We start from the raw sequence: 15,790 nt of genomic DNA, 5'->3' as shown, positions 1-15,790 counted from the left end.
AGTGAAAATGGCAGTGATCAGTTTGGGGATGTTAAGGTTTGATGTAGGCAGACTTTGTGGGCAGAAATGATATTATAGATAATACTTGGATTTTTAGCTGCTGTGGTTTCTTAAACTATGCAGCCACAAGTGGACTGTCAAGACTTTTATAGGCATGCTTGAGGCTCATCATCATTTTTACATAATGAAATACTTTCCAAGTTCCAAAAGCTAGCTTAAAAATTAAATTTTGGGAAATGAAAACATTTTCATAAATGAGGCACCACCTATATATAGTGGCAGTAGTGGTGGTTACTATTTATAGACTTTTTCCTACCTATCCGGCAGCACACACACACGTGTGCACCCAGATACAAACACAAAAGTAGAAAAATTGCTCCATCCTTGCGTGAGAAAATAATTCTTTGCCCATTATATAGAGGCAGACACGGTGGCTCTGAGAGTTTATATAACGTGATGCCCATGTAGTCAGCAGTTGAACTCGGGTGGCCTGACCCTTCTGGAACCTGTGAGCTAGCTGAGGCCCATGCCGTATGATTTGACCCCATCTCATGCTTGAGAGCGTTCCATGACATCCCCACAGAGTGAAAAGGAAATCACAGGGCCACCTTGGCATCTACTTGTTGCTGTGTGCAGTGACTGTGTACACTCTCTCTTGAGTTCACTCACGTACTGCAGGCTCAATCTCTTTGCTGCCCTTAGAGGCGCACCTTGTCGGCCTTGAGCTTATGTGCGAAGGTTGTGCAGTATGAAGGTTGTGCAGATCCCGCCAGCCAGACTCTGGCCCAGGTGGCCAGTCCTCTTCATGGCCTGGGCTCTGCTCGGCACCCCTGGGGCAAGTGCGAGTAGGGAAGGAGCTCTTCCCAGGACGGGAATATGGCAAACCTCAGAATCAGCCACACTCTGAATCCCGTCCTTTGACGGCTTTGTCTCAGAGCTGAAAGAGCCCTGTTTTGCTCATACAAACAGAGAGTAGAATGGTGGTTGCCAGGGGTTGGGGGTGGGGCGATGTTGGTCAGAGGGTATAAACTTTTAGTTGTAAGATGAATAAGCTCTGGAGAGTTAATGCACCACATGGTGACTACGGTTAACAGTAGTGTATTGTGTACTTGAAATTTTCTATCTCACCAACAAAAGGGAAAACAAGGCAATTATATGAAGTGATGGATGTGTTAATTAATGGGATAACATATGGTAATAATTTCACAATGTGGATGCATATCAAATCACACTGTAAATATTAAATATATACAATTTATTTGTCAATTATACCTCAATGAAAAAATTTAAAAAATTAAATTTTAAAGAAAATGGAAGGAAAAAGAAAAGCAAACCAACAACAAAAAAAGTCTCTGTTATGAAAGGTCTTTCCAGACAAGACAGATGAGAGACACATGTCTAATTCACAATGAAATATTTTGGGTGTCTCTAAGACCCTTTCAAAATCTGACTAGTCTCTAAGAATGACGTTGAAACTAAAGATCTGTCATTAAAAGGTGGTATTTATGAAACATAAGCAGTAGGAGATTTTAGGAAATGTTTAAAAAGTAATGGACCATCTTAAGTTAATTTTCTTATGAACCTAGCAATCTCTTCATATTATTTAATATGTATTTTTCTCTTTTTTTAATTACAGCTTGGGTTGACGATAGCCATTCGCTACAGCCACAGGTAAATTTTTTTTTTCCTCTTAAGAGATACCCTTCCTGGTTTATAGCTTTGGGTTTAATCAAATCTGTGGGTTTTTGAGCTAAATTTTGACAGCTCCTCTACCTATAATATCAGTTCACAGCAATTTGAATTGTTCCAGTTGCTTCATTGGTGAGGGCTACTATTTGGAGGAATATTCCTCTATTTGGAGGAATAGAGCTTTTACTTAAAGGTGGTGGCAGGTAGCACATTTCTTTTAAAACAAAAAATGTATTGCTCTGGGGCAGGGACGTGAGTGATTTCTGGGTCGTGTATTCTGTCTAGGGATAAGAGCAGAAATCAGGGATGTCCCGCATGAGCGGTGAGGCTGGGCAAACGGAAAGCTGAGTGAAGCCCCTGTCCCTTCCATGCCCCACCCCCTTGTCTTAGGTATATCTGAGAATGGCTAAAAGTGCCATTTTTTTGGGTCTTGTTTCATGATTTCTGCCTTTTTCTCAAGTGCATCATATTTATGAAAAACATTGGTATCTTGTACTAGTATCCAAGTACATGCATCCCCTCATGCACATCAAAATGTAGTAAGATGTTGAGTTTGTTAAAGATCCAGTCTCAGTGGAAGGGTAATAATAAGCAGTGTCCCTCCTGCCCTTGCACACACTGTGCTCATAGCCTCCTCAAAGTGCCACCCTCAGGTCAGCTCAGGACACCTGGCCAGCTCTCCACAAACAAGCCATAGTTACTGCAAAAGAGAGCGCCTTCTAAATATGCTTGTTACAGGTTGTATATACTTGTTTGCAGTTAACTGTGGCTTGATCAACGCAGTGGGCAATCGCAGAAGTGTGAAAAGCTGTTGGTGCACCATGAGGGGTAGAGCAGGAAGAAGGCAGGACTGGGTTAGAACCTCTTGGAACTAGGAGTGCGTGTGTGGGGAGAAAGATGTTTCTGGATACTCTTGAGGAAAGCTGCTGCAGAGAAGTTCATGATTACCTTTTGGTGTGTGTGAGGGTGGTGGGGAATTTTGCCCTTTCCCTTTCCATTATTTTTTTTAATAAGTGCTTATTTGTTTTTGATAGAGAAAGAGAGCGAGCGAGCACGTGGTAGTGTGAGCAGGGGAGGGGCAGAGAGAGAGGGAGACAGAGGATCCGAAGACAGGCTCCAGGCTCCAGGCTCTGAATTAGCTGTCAGCACAGAGCCCAATGTGGGGCTCGAACCCACAAAACGTGAGATCATGACCTGAGCCGAAGTCGGACGCTTAACCGACTGAGCCACCTGGGTGCCCCTGCCCTTTCCATTCTTTTCCTTTGGTGGAACCTTCCTCATATTCGAGTCCTGCTTATCAAGACTGTTTTCTGCATGAGAGCTAAAGGGGCCTCCTTAAGAAAGCTAAGGTCTTGCTCTAGTTAGGAGAGCAACCATGTGCTCATTCCTGCAGTGGTAAGGATTACTCTGTGGCTCTGTGGAGAGTTCTAACTTGTGCAGAGGCTCAGATCTGTATGGAACCTGACCAAAAAAAATCTTTCTTTTTAATACTTTGTGAGCCTGAGGGACTTTTGCCAACTATCAACCTTTTTGAATCAGGGAATCAGGTAAGATAGCAGAGCAGGAGAGACCTGATGGAGGTCCCCCAGTTGGATGGTGCCTTTGTCCCCATGCTTATCAGAGGGCCCAGGCCTGTTTCGTGGAAAAGATTCCTGGATGGCCTGCCCGAGGCCATGGCGGGCCCCTGGCATCCTTCTGTATGGTTCCCAACACCATACAGAAGGTGGAGACTGTCGTCTGAGCTGAACATCCTCTTCATTTGGGAAGGGAAAATGTCTTCTTACCCTTGACTGGGTAGCGATTTAGATATGCCAGCTTTCCTGTGGGGTTGGCAGCAGGGGGTGCTCTCTGGGAGGAAGCGCTTTGCTTGGCTTACGAATGACCTCTCCCTTTGGTTCCCCCTTCCCTAAAGCAGCCCAGTCTGGCCGAAGAAGTGTGGTTAGTAGACAGTGGTTATGCAGCTGAATAGAGACGTGGGCACCCCGAGCCGTGGTCCTACAGGAGCTAAGGAAAGGGGTTCCGTTGTGGAGAAGGGAAGAATGAGGCTGGGGCAGTTGAGAGAAGTCCATTTTAGAGAAGAAAGAGCTTTGGAATCACTCATCCCGTGGCACATTTATGGAAAGCCCGTTCCCGTGGCCGCCTGAGGTCACTGAGCTACCAGTGTTCATGCTGGCAGCGCTCTGTGAGACGGGTTTGGAAAGACGGTGAAAGATGGCTGGACTCTGCTTCTGGAGCCCTCCGCTGGAGGGCTCAGGGCGGAGGACAGAGGCATCTGAAGGCTCATTCATTTCTGTGTCTATCTGTTCCTCTCCACACGGGTGTCCGTGTGGACTCCACGTGGGCTCATTTGGGCTTCCTCACAGCATGGTAGTGGCTCTCTCTGAGTGAGCATCCTGGAAAGGGAGAGCCAGGTAGAAGCTGTCTCCTTTCTGTCATCCAGCCTGGGAAGTCACGTAGCATCACTTCCACCTTATTCTGTTGGGGCGGTCACAGCCCCCTGCTGGCATTCAGAGGGAGGAAGCAGTCACCCCACCTTGCAGTGGAAGGAGGGTTGGTCTTATTGTCACAAGGGCATGAGATGGGGGGAACATCTTCATGTGGCCGTTTTGGGAAAATGGTGTCTGCTGCAGAGCCCAGCTGAATGAGAGGGTACTTATTTAAAGCCCTTGCAAAAGGAAATTTAAGACACTGTCCTGGCAATAGGGCACTTATGAGCCGGGGAAACACAATGAGTGTGTGAGAAGAAGACTTAAGGATAGACACACATTTTATAGGAGGAGGTAAATGAAAGACGGCTTCTTAGAGGAAGCGAATCTTAAACCATCCTCATGGAAGGTAGACTCAGTGGGCTCAGACAAGTGTGCTGCAGGCTGAGAATGCAGGTCCCTGAGCATAAATACAGGGACACTGTGGAGACTTTTTTGGGGTGAGACTGTGACAGGTGTAAATGCCCTATTCACATGTCCCATTCACCCAAGCCTAGATGAGGTTACTGAGGAGCATTTGACCTGTCCATGTACCAACATCTCACTCAGATGCAGTGGAAATTCAGAAAGCATTATCAGAGGTTGTACTTTCCAGAAATGATTTCTGAAATGTAAGGAATTGTTATGTAAAAGTTCCAGGAAGCACAACAGTGTCTGTAAATCTGGGGTGGGAAAGAAACCATCTTCTGGGAAGCCCCCAGTCTCCAGGAACCAAGGACTCTTAAAATTTTTTTAAATGTTTATTTATTTTGAAGGAGAGAGAGAGCGCGTGAGCAGGGGAGGGGCAGAGAGAGAGAGGGAGACCGAATCTGAAGCAGGCTCCAGGCTCTGAGCTGTCAGCACAGAGCCTGATGCGGGATTTGAACTCATGAGTGGTGAGATCATGACCTGAGCTGAAGTCAGACGCTTAACTGAACTGACTGAGCCACCAGGTATCCTCTGCAGGAACCAATGACTCTTAATAAGGTGTCGTGAAGAGCCGTTTGCAGGTCACTCTGTACCACCTTCCTTCACCCCACCTTCTTTGTCCTGTCTCTGGGGTCAGTGGGCACAGGAGGAATTGGCCTTTCCTCTCAGAAGCCTGCATGTCATTGGGTTGCCTGATGGTAGCTCTTCTGTCCCTCTGCTGCCTGTCACCCACTTCTATCCTCAGAGGAGAGGAAGAGGATGAAGGGTATGGGTTTCTGGTTAGGTGTCCTCTTTAAAAAAAAGTCCTGCTAGCTTATTTAAATTAATTGAGGCTTTGATCCTTTTGTTGATTGCTTTTTTCCCCCTTTTTGGTAAAATATACCTAACATAAAATTTACTATTTCAATCCTTAAACAAAGGTTAAAAAATGTACAGTTCAGTGAAATTAAGTACATTCACATTCTTGTGCAACTATCACTTCATCCATCTCTAGAACTTTTTAATCTTCCCAAACTAAAACTCTACACTCATTGAACACTAACTCCTCATCCTCTCCCGCCCTGCCTCCAGTCCTTGGTAACCCCCCCTTCTACTTTCTGTCACTGAGTTTGACTAGTGTAGGAACCTCATGTAAGTGGCATCATCATCCAGCGTCTGGCTTCTTTCACTTAGCAGAATGTCCTCAGGGCTCATCCATGTTGTAGCATGTGTCAGACTTCCTTCCTTTTTAAGGTTGAGTAAAATTCGTGTGTGTGTGTGTGTGTGTGTGTGTGTGTGTGTGTGTTTGCGCGCGCACGCGTGCACGTGTGTGCACGCACACACACAATTATCTGTCAGTAGATATTTGGGGTGTTTCTTCCTCTGGGCTATTGTTAACGATGCTGCTATATACACGAGCGTACACAAATCTCTTTGAGACCTTGTTTTCACATCTTTTGGGTTAAATACCCAGAAGTGTAATTGCTGGAACAGATGGTAATTGTCTTTTAAGGTATTTTTGAGGAATCGCCGTACTGTTCTTCTGTCGATTACTTTTTAAAGTAGTAGTGTATCCTACATATATGTAGGTCTGGGTCCACTGCAAAGGCTCACAGTTGTTTACCCAGGACCAGATGCTGGGATCGAGAGCTTCCTGGGTCCTCTTCATGTGCATCAGGATGCTTCTGGAAGCAAGGTTTGGGACTTGAGGTTCTCATCACCAGGTCTGTCTCCCAAAGTCTGAGGGAGGGGCAGGGCCAAGAGCGGACTGTGATAGGCTCCTGCGGTGGACGGGTGTGTGACGGAGGGAAGGGAGGTGGTGGGTGGGGCTTTCAGACTGCTGTGATCGGGAAGACAGGCTCCTTTAGGAGTGGGCTGGACGTGAGTGTGCAGAGGAGAGGAGGAATCACTAAATCCTGTAAACTTGGTGGGCAGGCTGTGCCTCTTAGGCTGCCATGGACACATGGGGCAGCCTGGAGCAGGGGTCCCTTGTGTGGCAAAAGAGGGGCATAAGGCCCGAGGGATGCCCGGTTTTGTTTTAACGCATCTGCGTTTTGGCTTCGGCCATCAAATCTCCCTTGTTAGGGCGAGCAGTGTTAGAATGTCCTTTCCCCCGATTTCCGTACTAACACATGCACCCCCCAACCGCTCCCACTCCTGACCTCAGACGTGCTGGTTCAGCCTCCAACTCTTGCTAGACCGGTAATTCCACACCGGGCGGTGTGGTCTGGGAGAGCGTGTGGGTGTGGGTATGTGTATGTGTGTGTGCGAGACGTCATGTGGGGTCAGGTGCTAAGGGGTCAGGAAGTCGAGAATGACACAGTCATATTCTGATGGGACAGATATGCAGGCAAGAAGGAGCCTCTACCGTGACCGACTGTGCATTTAACAACAGCTTCTGTACATATTTCATTTATCCTCGTGGCGTTTTAATTTATTTTTGTAAAGTCAAGGCATTTTCACAGAGTGGAAAATTGTCTCTTGATGTTCATTCCCCACTGCTTGGCTTGAGGTTTTCGAGTGGAATCCACACGGTGGTGACAGCTGGGTAACCCCCAGAAGTGCCCTTTGCAGATAACAGCTCTCGGGGCCCCACCACCCACACAGTGGGGAAATTGTTCCCCACTGTGTGGGTGTTTTGTTTTTTTCTTTCTCTATAAGTTTGAAAGAGAGTTTAGATGCTCTTCCCGCCTGTCACGGTGCAGCAGCCCGAAGCCTGCTTCCTCCCGGCGGGAGCTCCTGGGCAAAGACAAAGCGGCTTCAAAGTGAGCATCTCGCCTCTAGCTCTCGTTTCTCTGATACGACGGACAGGCCATGTAACTAACAGCGTGGCATTTTTGCACATGGCCATGTTTCTAAGAATAGACCATGGAAGCAGGGTGGGCGAGCGGTGAACTAGCTCCCGGCAGAGTTGTGTTTTCTTTCTGTTGATTGTCTTTATTGAGTAAATTGGGATGGAAGCAAAAATTCCACTTGGCTCTGTTATAGTTAAATGGAAGTTCTCAGAGGTTTGGCTTTTCAGTGAAGCCTAAAGATGTTTCTTTCCCACAACGGACTCTTTCTATCAGTTTCTTACAGGCCCTAACAAAGGCCGGATTTGGTACCCTGTTCAGGCCTGTGCCCTAACCCTAATTCTGGAGTTACAGGTGCCAACCCCCTAAAAGGCTTTGGTGTTCCCTAAGGGGTGACGAAGGGAAGGGAGCACTGGGGAGCTTGTGTGCGATCAGCCCCAGACAAGTTGACAGTTTGACAGCCCCTGTGTTGGCCTTTGGAGGGCATGACCTTACACTGAAAATGCAGACCTCGTGATTAAATCTCATTCTGAGACCGCCTTCGAGTGTTTGCTTTGAACGAGCCAGAGGGCCTAGCAAGTACATGGTCATGTACTTCTGTGTTCTGATTTAGATTAGAAGTGGAGTTTGAAGTTCACAGATGAATCAGAATGCTTATTGAATGGACAGGCTACATCAATGAACAAATGAAATTGTCATCTTGAAATACAAAGGGAGGAAAAGACAAGAAACAGGGCCATCAGGCCTACTGGACTTTGATTCCAAGTGTTGGCAAATACCTAGCATCTCCCATTTGGAGCTGGTTTGATCTTGTGGAGACAGCTGGGGGACACTGTTGTTCTCCACATTTTGTAAAAATAAACAAAGATGCCTTTCTGCCCTTTTTTCCCCTTCCAGGGAATAGTTGTTTCTGTCACTGGAGCTTTCTGGCCGACTGCTCCATCTGTCTGTTTTTCAGACTTCACAGCGAGGCCCCGACCAGATTCATACACGAGGTTGCCAAGAAATGTATCCAACCCCAGTAGTACAATCTTAAAAGCAAAGCCATCTTGTGGAAGGTTGCGTTTTTAAGATAACCTTAACACAAAGTATTGCCCCTAAAAAGCAGAATGTGAATACTCACACAGTTTCTGAATTATATGTTCTTACTCAGTGAGGTCCTTCAAGGCCACACATGTGCTCTTACGGCAGAGCTTGGCCTGGGGCTGTGGAAGTGCCTGGAGAGTGGTGGATGCTTTTCAGGGTCTGGGGGCATCGTGGGGTGGGGGTGGGGTAGATAGATGTGTCTTCCTGTGCCTCTCCCGTCCCTTTCAACCTCATTTGGTGGCCTTGTTTTCCAAAGACATTCTGGTCCAGACTCTCAGCCATTTCCCCAGTCACACCTGCTCATCACATGTCTGTTGCCGTACCCCCAGGGTGATCTCTGGGGATATATTTTGCCTGCCAGTTAGAGGATCTTTCTCAATCACAGATCTGATTATGCCCTTCCCACTCAAAAGCTCCCATGGGTTCCATGCTAAGGAAACAGAATTCTGACCCCAGACTTCATCTCCAACCCTGTCTCCTCAAATTTTGCACTTCTGAGCTTCCTGCCTACTCCACCCCTTGCTCTTGCTGTTTCCTTTGAGGAATTAACTTCTCTCTTCTCTTCTGCATTAGTGAACTCCTACTCATCCTCTAATGGCCCCTGGGGTGGAAAAGATGTCACCTCATTTTCAAAAATTTGTCAAGCAACCGTGCTCCTTTCTGTTGTTAGGGCTCAGGGCTGACCTCAACTTTGTGCCTTTCTTTTCCTTTCTGTTATCAGGGAGCAGGTTGGAGAGACACACTGCATTCCTGCCCCCCTCACACATGCCCCTCCACCTCAGAACGCTTGAATTCCACAACCCAGCCCTTACAGTCAAGGCCATTTGGCAAAGCCATTCTGTGTGGGTGAGTTTGGAAGGAACTGGTCAGTCTTTCTTCTATGACATCTCTGAGGGATGACCATCGCTCACTCCCTTACCTTTAAAAGGATAAGGCACCTAACTTAAATTGATCCAGAGATTTGACAAAACCCCAGTTAAAACATAGAAACATAAATATAAATATTTTGCAGAATAATAAGCTAATTCAAAAAATGACAAGCTAATTAAAAATGTATGGATAAAGGCAAAAGACCTAGATTAGCCAAAGCACAAGAGTTGGAAGACTGACACTACCAATTTCAAGATTTACTATAAAGCTATAGGAATCAAGACAGTGTGGTATTGGTGAAAGGAAATATAGATAGAATGAAGAGTTTAGAAGCAGACCCACACATAAGTCATCAGATGATTTTCAGTAGAAGGGCCAAGATAATTCGATGGAGAAAGGATGTAAATGATATTAGAACAATTGGATATCTTTTAAAGAGAAACCCCCAAACCCTCAACCCATACCTTATGACATGTACAACAATGAACACAAGTGGGTCATGTGTGTAAAGTAAAACCTAAACGTGAAAACTTTATAGAAGAAAACCTAGCTGCAAATCTTTGTGACCTTGGGCAAGGCAAAGACTACTTGGACACAGAGAGCATAAACTGTGAAAGGAAAAGTTGGTAAAATGGATTTTATCAAAATTAAAAACATCTGCTCTGTGAAAACCACTGCCTAGAAACTAAAAGACAAGCCACAAACCAGGAGAAAATATTTTCAAAACACATATCTGATAAAGGACTTGTATTCAGAATGTGCAGAGAACCCTTACAGCCCTTTAACAAGAAAACAATTTAATAAATGGGCAAAAATTCTTGAACTGATACTTTACTGAAGAAGAAACACAAATGGGATGGCAAAAGAGAAAGAAAAGAAATGGCAAATAAGCACATGAAGGGATGCTCGACCTTGTTAGTCATTGAGGAAATGTAAATTAAGACCACAATGAGATACCATTATACATATATCAGAATGGCTTAAACATCCCCTCTGCCCCGAAATCCCCCTAAAACAACAAAACACAGACCCACAAAATCCTGACAGTATAGTAAGAAGATGTGAAGTAACTATAGTTCTTCTACATTGTTGGTGGGAAAGCAAAATAGTGTGGCCACTTGGGAAGATACTTTGCAAGTTTCTTATAATGTTGAACATAACCTTACCATATGACCCAGTGCCCCCGCTCCCAGGGAGTACTGACACGGGAGAAATGAAAACATTTGCCCATACAAAGACTTTATGTAGAAACCTTTAGCGGTTCTGTTCATAATAGCCAGAAAGTGAAAACAATAAGAGGGTAAACAGACTGTGGCCCATCTGCCCAGGGAAATACTACTCAGCAAATAAAAGGAATCATGTTGAGTGAAAAAACCCAGACTTCAGAGTGCATATGCTGTATGATTCCATTTGCATGACATTCTAGAAAAGGGAGAACTACAGGGAAGAAAGTGGGCCAAGGAGGGGTTAACTAGAAAGTGGCATGAAGAATTGGGGAGGGGGCACATGTTTTTTTCCCCAAACTTGTAGAACCCTAACACCTGAAACAGGTGAATTTTACCGTAATTGAAGTATACCTCTGTGAACTTGAATTAAAGAGAGCTAACATAGGGGAGAGCCTGGGGCACTCTGGTGTGAGACCACCTTGCCTGAGTCCTATGTCCAGGGGCACTTGGGTGGCTCCGTCGGTCAAACATCTGACTCTTGATTTCAGCTCATGTCATAATTTTGCAGTTTGTGGAATCAAGCCCTGCGTCGGGATTCTCTCTCTCTGCCCCTTCCCTGCTCACTTGCTCTCTCTCAAAATATTTAAATAAACATTAAAAAATAGTCCTGTGTCCAGGTGCTTCAGGGTATGGAATTATGTTGTGTTTGGGATGCCTGGTCATGGTTTTGCCCACTTGATTGTTTTCAGTGAAGGTGAGTTGTTGGATGTGTAACTAACACACGCCTGAAGTTTAACTCACCCTCTTTCTAAGGCTTTCCATGGAAACCAGTTGCCAGGTGTGGTCAGAACTGTTGTCAACTGGATTTTTCATATGGAAAGGTGCTCGAGCCAGGCTCTCTTCTTGGTCAGTTCAGCCTGAGGCCATTGGGTTTGACCTTATTCTTCACTCATGAGGCTGTTGCCGGGGTGGAGGCCTTGGAAGGGCTCCAGGGGGCCACCAGAGCCAGTTCTCCATTCTGTGGTTCACTGGGCCTGTAGGGGGTGCTGGGATGACACACCAGGCTTGACTTGCTCCCCTCCGTGGAGCGGAGGTCCCCAGTGTGGGGGCCTGAGGTCACGTTCCAGGAGGCACTGCTCATCTCATCCATCTGGAAAACTCATCGGCGGGCCGGTCTCTCCCCAGAGACTGGGGGAATGGGGTGCAGCTGTTTCCAGATCTCACCAGTGAGAGAGTAGTGAGAAAGCAGCTCTGCGCTCCACCCCCTGGCTTCCGAGGCAAATGTGGCAGGTGTCACCCCAACTCCCACTTGGTTGATTGCCACTAAGCACCGGGCAGGGGGCGGGGCCCCAGGCACCCAGTAAACGGGCGGTACAGTGCACCGGGGCGAAGGGGAGACAGGGAAAGCAGCCTGGACAAAGATCACCAACACACTCCTCATTGTGCTGAAGGGAGCTGCCATTCTGCCAGGGCCCGGGAGGCCAGCTCACAGACCACGGTCGAGGCTAGAGTTTATAACAGCCAAGCTGGGTGGGGGGGCCTGCAGGGTCCTTCTCTGTATTCCCGTGACTGGTGCCAGAATGCCCTAGTCCAGAGGGCCACTTATAGTGAACATGCAATGGGCCTTCACTCATTTTATGGAAGGAGAGTTTACTAAGACCCTGGTTGTGTTTTCCTTAAGTGGGAGAGGACAGAGGGAGTTCTCTGATCAGCCTCATGTGTCCGGGGGCCCAGTTCTCAGGCCAATTGTCTAAGGCTTTCCCTGCAAGCTTGGCTTAAGGTTCTACATCTCCTCTTCTGAGGAGTGTTTCTCAAGTTTTAATGTACAGTTAACTTGGCAAGATGTAATCTTGAGGCTCTGTTAAGTTAGCCACAGAAAGTTCTAGATTTACTTCCTCCCAGTCACCAGGGTGTCTCATTTGTAAGTAATTTTTTCTGTGTAAATGACATTTTGGCCTCTTACGTGGCTCAAACTATCTATGCATCAGGAACATTGGCTACACAGAGGACTGGGCCTGTAGAGGACCCGAGGGGGTCTCCTGAAGGGGGCAGCATGTCTGCCATCCACTGTGGGCCTGATGGGAAAGAAATCATGGGAGGCAGCTTTTATAGCTTTTTCCTGAGGTGTCTTATCACTTAGATTTTGTTTCCTGCTGAGGTTGGTAGAGCCACAAGTGCCATATAGAGAAGGAAATATGTAAATTTACACTCCCGAGTCTTTTATAAGGTAGATGTGACTGCTTCTACAGTGGCTCGTTATGTTATACAAGACAGCCTCCACTTCCTTTGACTTTGCGGTAGGTGGGGACGGCAAGGGGGTTTTAGAGCCACATTTATATCCTCACGTGTAGGCATCTGTGCATGTCCCCAGCATCCCACCCCCAGAGAATGAATTACTCCCTTGTCTACATTCCCCACTGTGTTGGCCTCTTATGTGGTGGCACATCTTGCAGTTATTTACTTATACTCCTCCTAGACTGTTAGTTCTCAACTGGGGAATTTTGTCCCCTAGGGACATCTGGTGATCTTTTTGGTTGTCCCAGCTTTGGGGAGGGTACTACTGGCAATCAGTGGGACATCGCTAACCATCCTGCAGTGCACGTAGCATAGCCCCTCACCATGAACAATAATCCTGCCCAAAATGTGAATAGTCCCAAGGTGGAGAAACTCTGTCCTAATGCCTCTACAGTATTTTTTTAAGTATTTATTTTGAGAGAGAGAGAGAGAGAGAGAGTGAGAGCCAGAGAGCAAGCACATGGGAGGGGTAGAGAGGGAGAGAGAAAGAGAATCCTAAGCAGACTCCACACTGTCAGTGCAGAACCCGATACTGGGCTTGAACCCATGAACCATGAGATCATGACCTGAGCCAGAACCAAGAGTTGGAGGCTTAACTGACTGAGTCCCCCAGGTGCCCCAGGCCTCACAGTATTTATTCCTCTTTCAATCTCATTGGCCTGGCAAGTATCAATCACATGTTCAGTCAACAGAGATTGAATCAAATCTGTTATTAAGAGCCTCACATGCTGTGTTGGCTTTGTGTTGACAGAATACTCCCCTGGAAACCTCTTTTTTCTCTTTTGTTTGCCTGTTTGTTTAAACATAGAAATCAAACCAGCTTTCAATTAATCATGCTAATGGGCAGGAGAGAATGTAGGCTCTCCTTAATGGTGTAGCACCCAGAATCGATTTATCTAGGCGATGCTGTAGAGGTACAGAATCAACAGTTAGACTCATTTGTCACTCTCTGGAGCCAGTACTCTTCTGTCCCTAGTTTGGCTTTCATTGGAGACACATGGGAGGGCTCTGCCCTGTTGATAATCCACAAGGTGTGACAGGTAATTGGAAGGTAATTGGTTATTCTACCTTGACTGTCCTATTTCTAGTCTTCTTCTCACCTCTCCCCCTTTATAAAATCTTAAAGTGAAAAACAAATAAAATCCAAGACATTGAAAAAAATTCTAGTTGAATGTGAGTTCATTCATTTGTTCATTCAACTAGTATTTATTGAGTATCTACCATGAGTAGATAAAGGTGAAAGCACACCACGTCTACATCAGGTGACTCTGGTGGGAAAACTGTATGGTAAGGGTGATAATGGAAGTGTTCAATGTAGTGAGGCATGAATGTATGTATGTGTGTGTGTGTGTGTATGTGTGTGTGTGTGTGCAGGTGGCCATTGCAGGTTCCACAGGATGGGCGGGAGTCAACTTCTGGAGGAGGAAGAGATGATTGGCGGCAATGGGCACGTGGAGGATATGATTAGCATTGTCAGTACAAATTCTAGATCCCCTCTCATCTGTAGCTGTTTGTGATTGTCCAGCCAGAGACTTGCTGTCCCCTCATGAAGGAGGCATGATATGATGGTTTTACACCAAGTGCATGTGGGGACTTGAACTCACGTCTCTTAGTCCCAGCAGAAGACCTTTTTCCCAGTGTGTCACCAATCCCACTGGGAGTCCCGGGGATGATTTCATGTGGCTTACAGCTTTGATCCAGCCTCAGGAGGAGTTCTTGTTTGCTGGTCACTCGCAGGGGCCAGGGCCTGGTGGTGGGAAGATAATTCAATCACATGTGGGTTGGAAGGGAGAATTAATGCTGATGGAAAATTTCTGTTTAAAATACATCTACTTAGGGGCGCCAGGGTGGCTCAGTCGGTTGAACGGCCAGTTCTTGATTTTGGCTCAGGTCATGGTCCCCTGGGTCATGAGATCGAGCCAGGCATTGGGCTCTGTGCTTGGGATTCTCTCTCTCTCTCTCTCTCTCTCCCCCCCCTTCTGTCCCTCCCCTACTCGCTCCAGCACTCTGTATCTCTCTCTGTCTAAAAACAAAAAATAAAATGCATTTACTTAAGTAAAAGCTGAGTGGATGCATGGAAGAGTTGTTAACAAGACTTTAGGCAGTGATAATGTGGCAGAAAGCACGGAGGGCCATCTGTGTGGCTGTGGTCTGGAAAGGGCCCACTCAACCTCAGGGGAGAGGTGGCCCTCCTCAAGGGGTCCAGGAGTGACCAGAATTTTCTGAGTTTTCATACCCTCACTTGATAAGGGGAGGGAGGCAGTGGTCCTTGTCCCACTGCTGGGGGTCAGGGATACTGCTCTGCTCAGCCCACCCCTACCCCCAGTCCGTCACACCTGATGGTCAGACCAGGTGGGGGCTGTGGTGAGGGAGCTACCAACCTGTGTTCAAGAAACTTTCCCATTTGAGAGAGCTGACTGACTCCAAGGGGCCTATATTTTTTGAAAGGAAACCATTCAGAATCTTTTTTTTAATAAAAATTTTAAATTATTCTTTATTGTGGTAAAAAGCACGTGAAACTTATCGTTTTAATTATTAAAAAGTTTTCCACATCTGTTTATTTTTGAGAGACAGAGACATTGCACAAGTCAGCGAGGGGCAGAGAGGAGGAGGGGGAGGGAGAATCCCAAGCACTTGACACGGGGCTCAATCCCACGACCCTGGGATCATGACCTGAGCCGAAATCAAACTGATTAACCGACAGAGCAGCCCAGAAGCCCTGCCATTTTAACTACTTTAAAGTGTACAATTCAGCGTCATTTAATACATTCACAAGGTTGTGCCACCAGCACCATTATCTATTTCCAGAACATTTTTTTAGTTGAAGTATAATTGACATACAATATTCTGTTAATTTCAGGTGTACATTATAGTGACTCGATCTTCATGTCCTTTGTGATGAAAATAGGTAGGAAAAAAAGAAATGTCAGGTGTTGGAGATGAAACTGCTCATAAAGAGGGAAATTCATAGCTTTTTTTTTTTTTTTTTTTTTTTTTTTTTTTTTTTTTTTTGCTCCCT

At 46.2% G+C, this 15,790-nt stretch overlaps 1 protein-coding gene across 2 annotated transcripts in view; it reads left to right on the top strand.

Moving 5' to 3' along the window:
- ACOXL (acyl-CoA oxidase like) overlaps positions 1-15,790 on the top strand; it is a 337,609-nt gene that overhangs the window by 102,519 nt on the left and 219,300 nt on the right. For both annotated transcript variants that reach the window (XM_077773455.1, XM_077773456.1), the window contains exon 10: positions 1,637-1,671. In XM_077773455.1, the coding sequence (XP_077629581.1) occupies positions 1,637-1,671 (35 nt within the window). The remainder of the gene's footprint in view (positions 1-1,636; positions 1,672-15,790) is intronic.

The sequence above is a fragment of the Crocuta crocuta genome, unplaced genomic scaffold (genome assembly GCF_008692635.1).
Source record: "Crocuta crocuta isolate KB4526 unplaced genomic scaffold, BGI_CrCroc_1.0 scaffold67, whole genome shotgun sequence".
Taxonomy (NCBI): Eukaryota; Metazoa; Chordata; class Mammalia; order Carnivora; family Hyaenidae; genus Crocuta; species Crocuta crocuta.
This window is presented reverse-complemented; position numbering and strand designations above follow the sequence as displayed.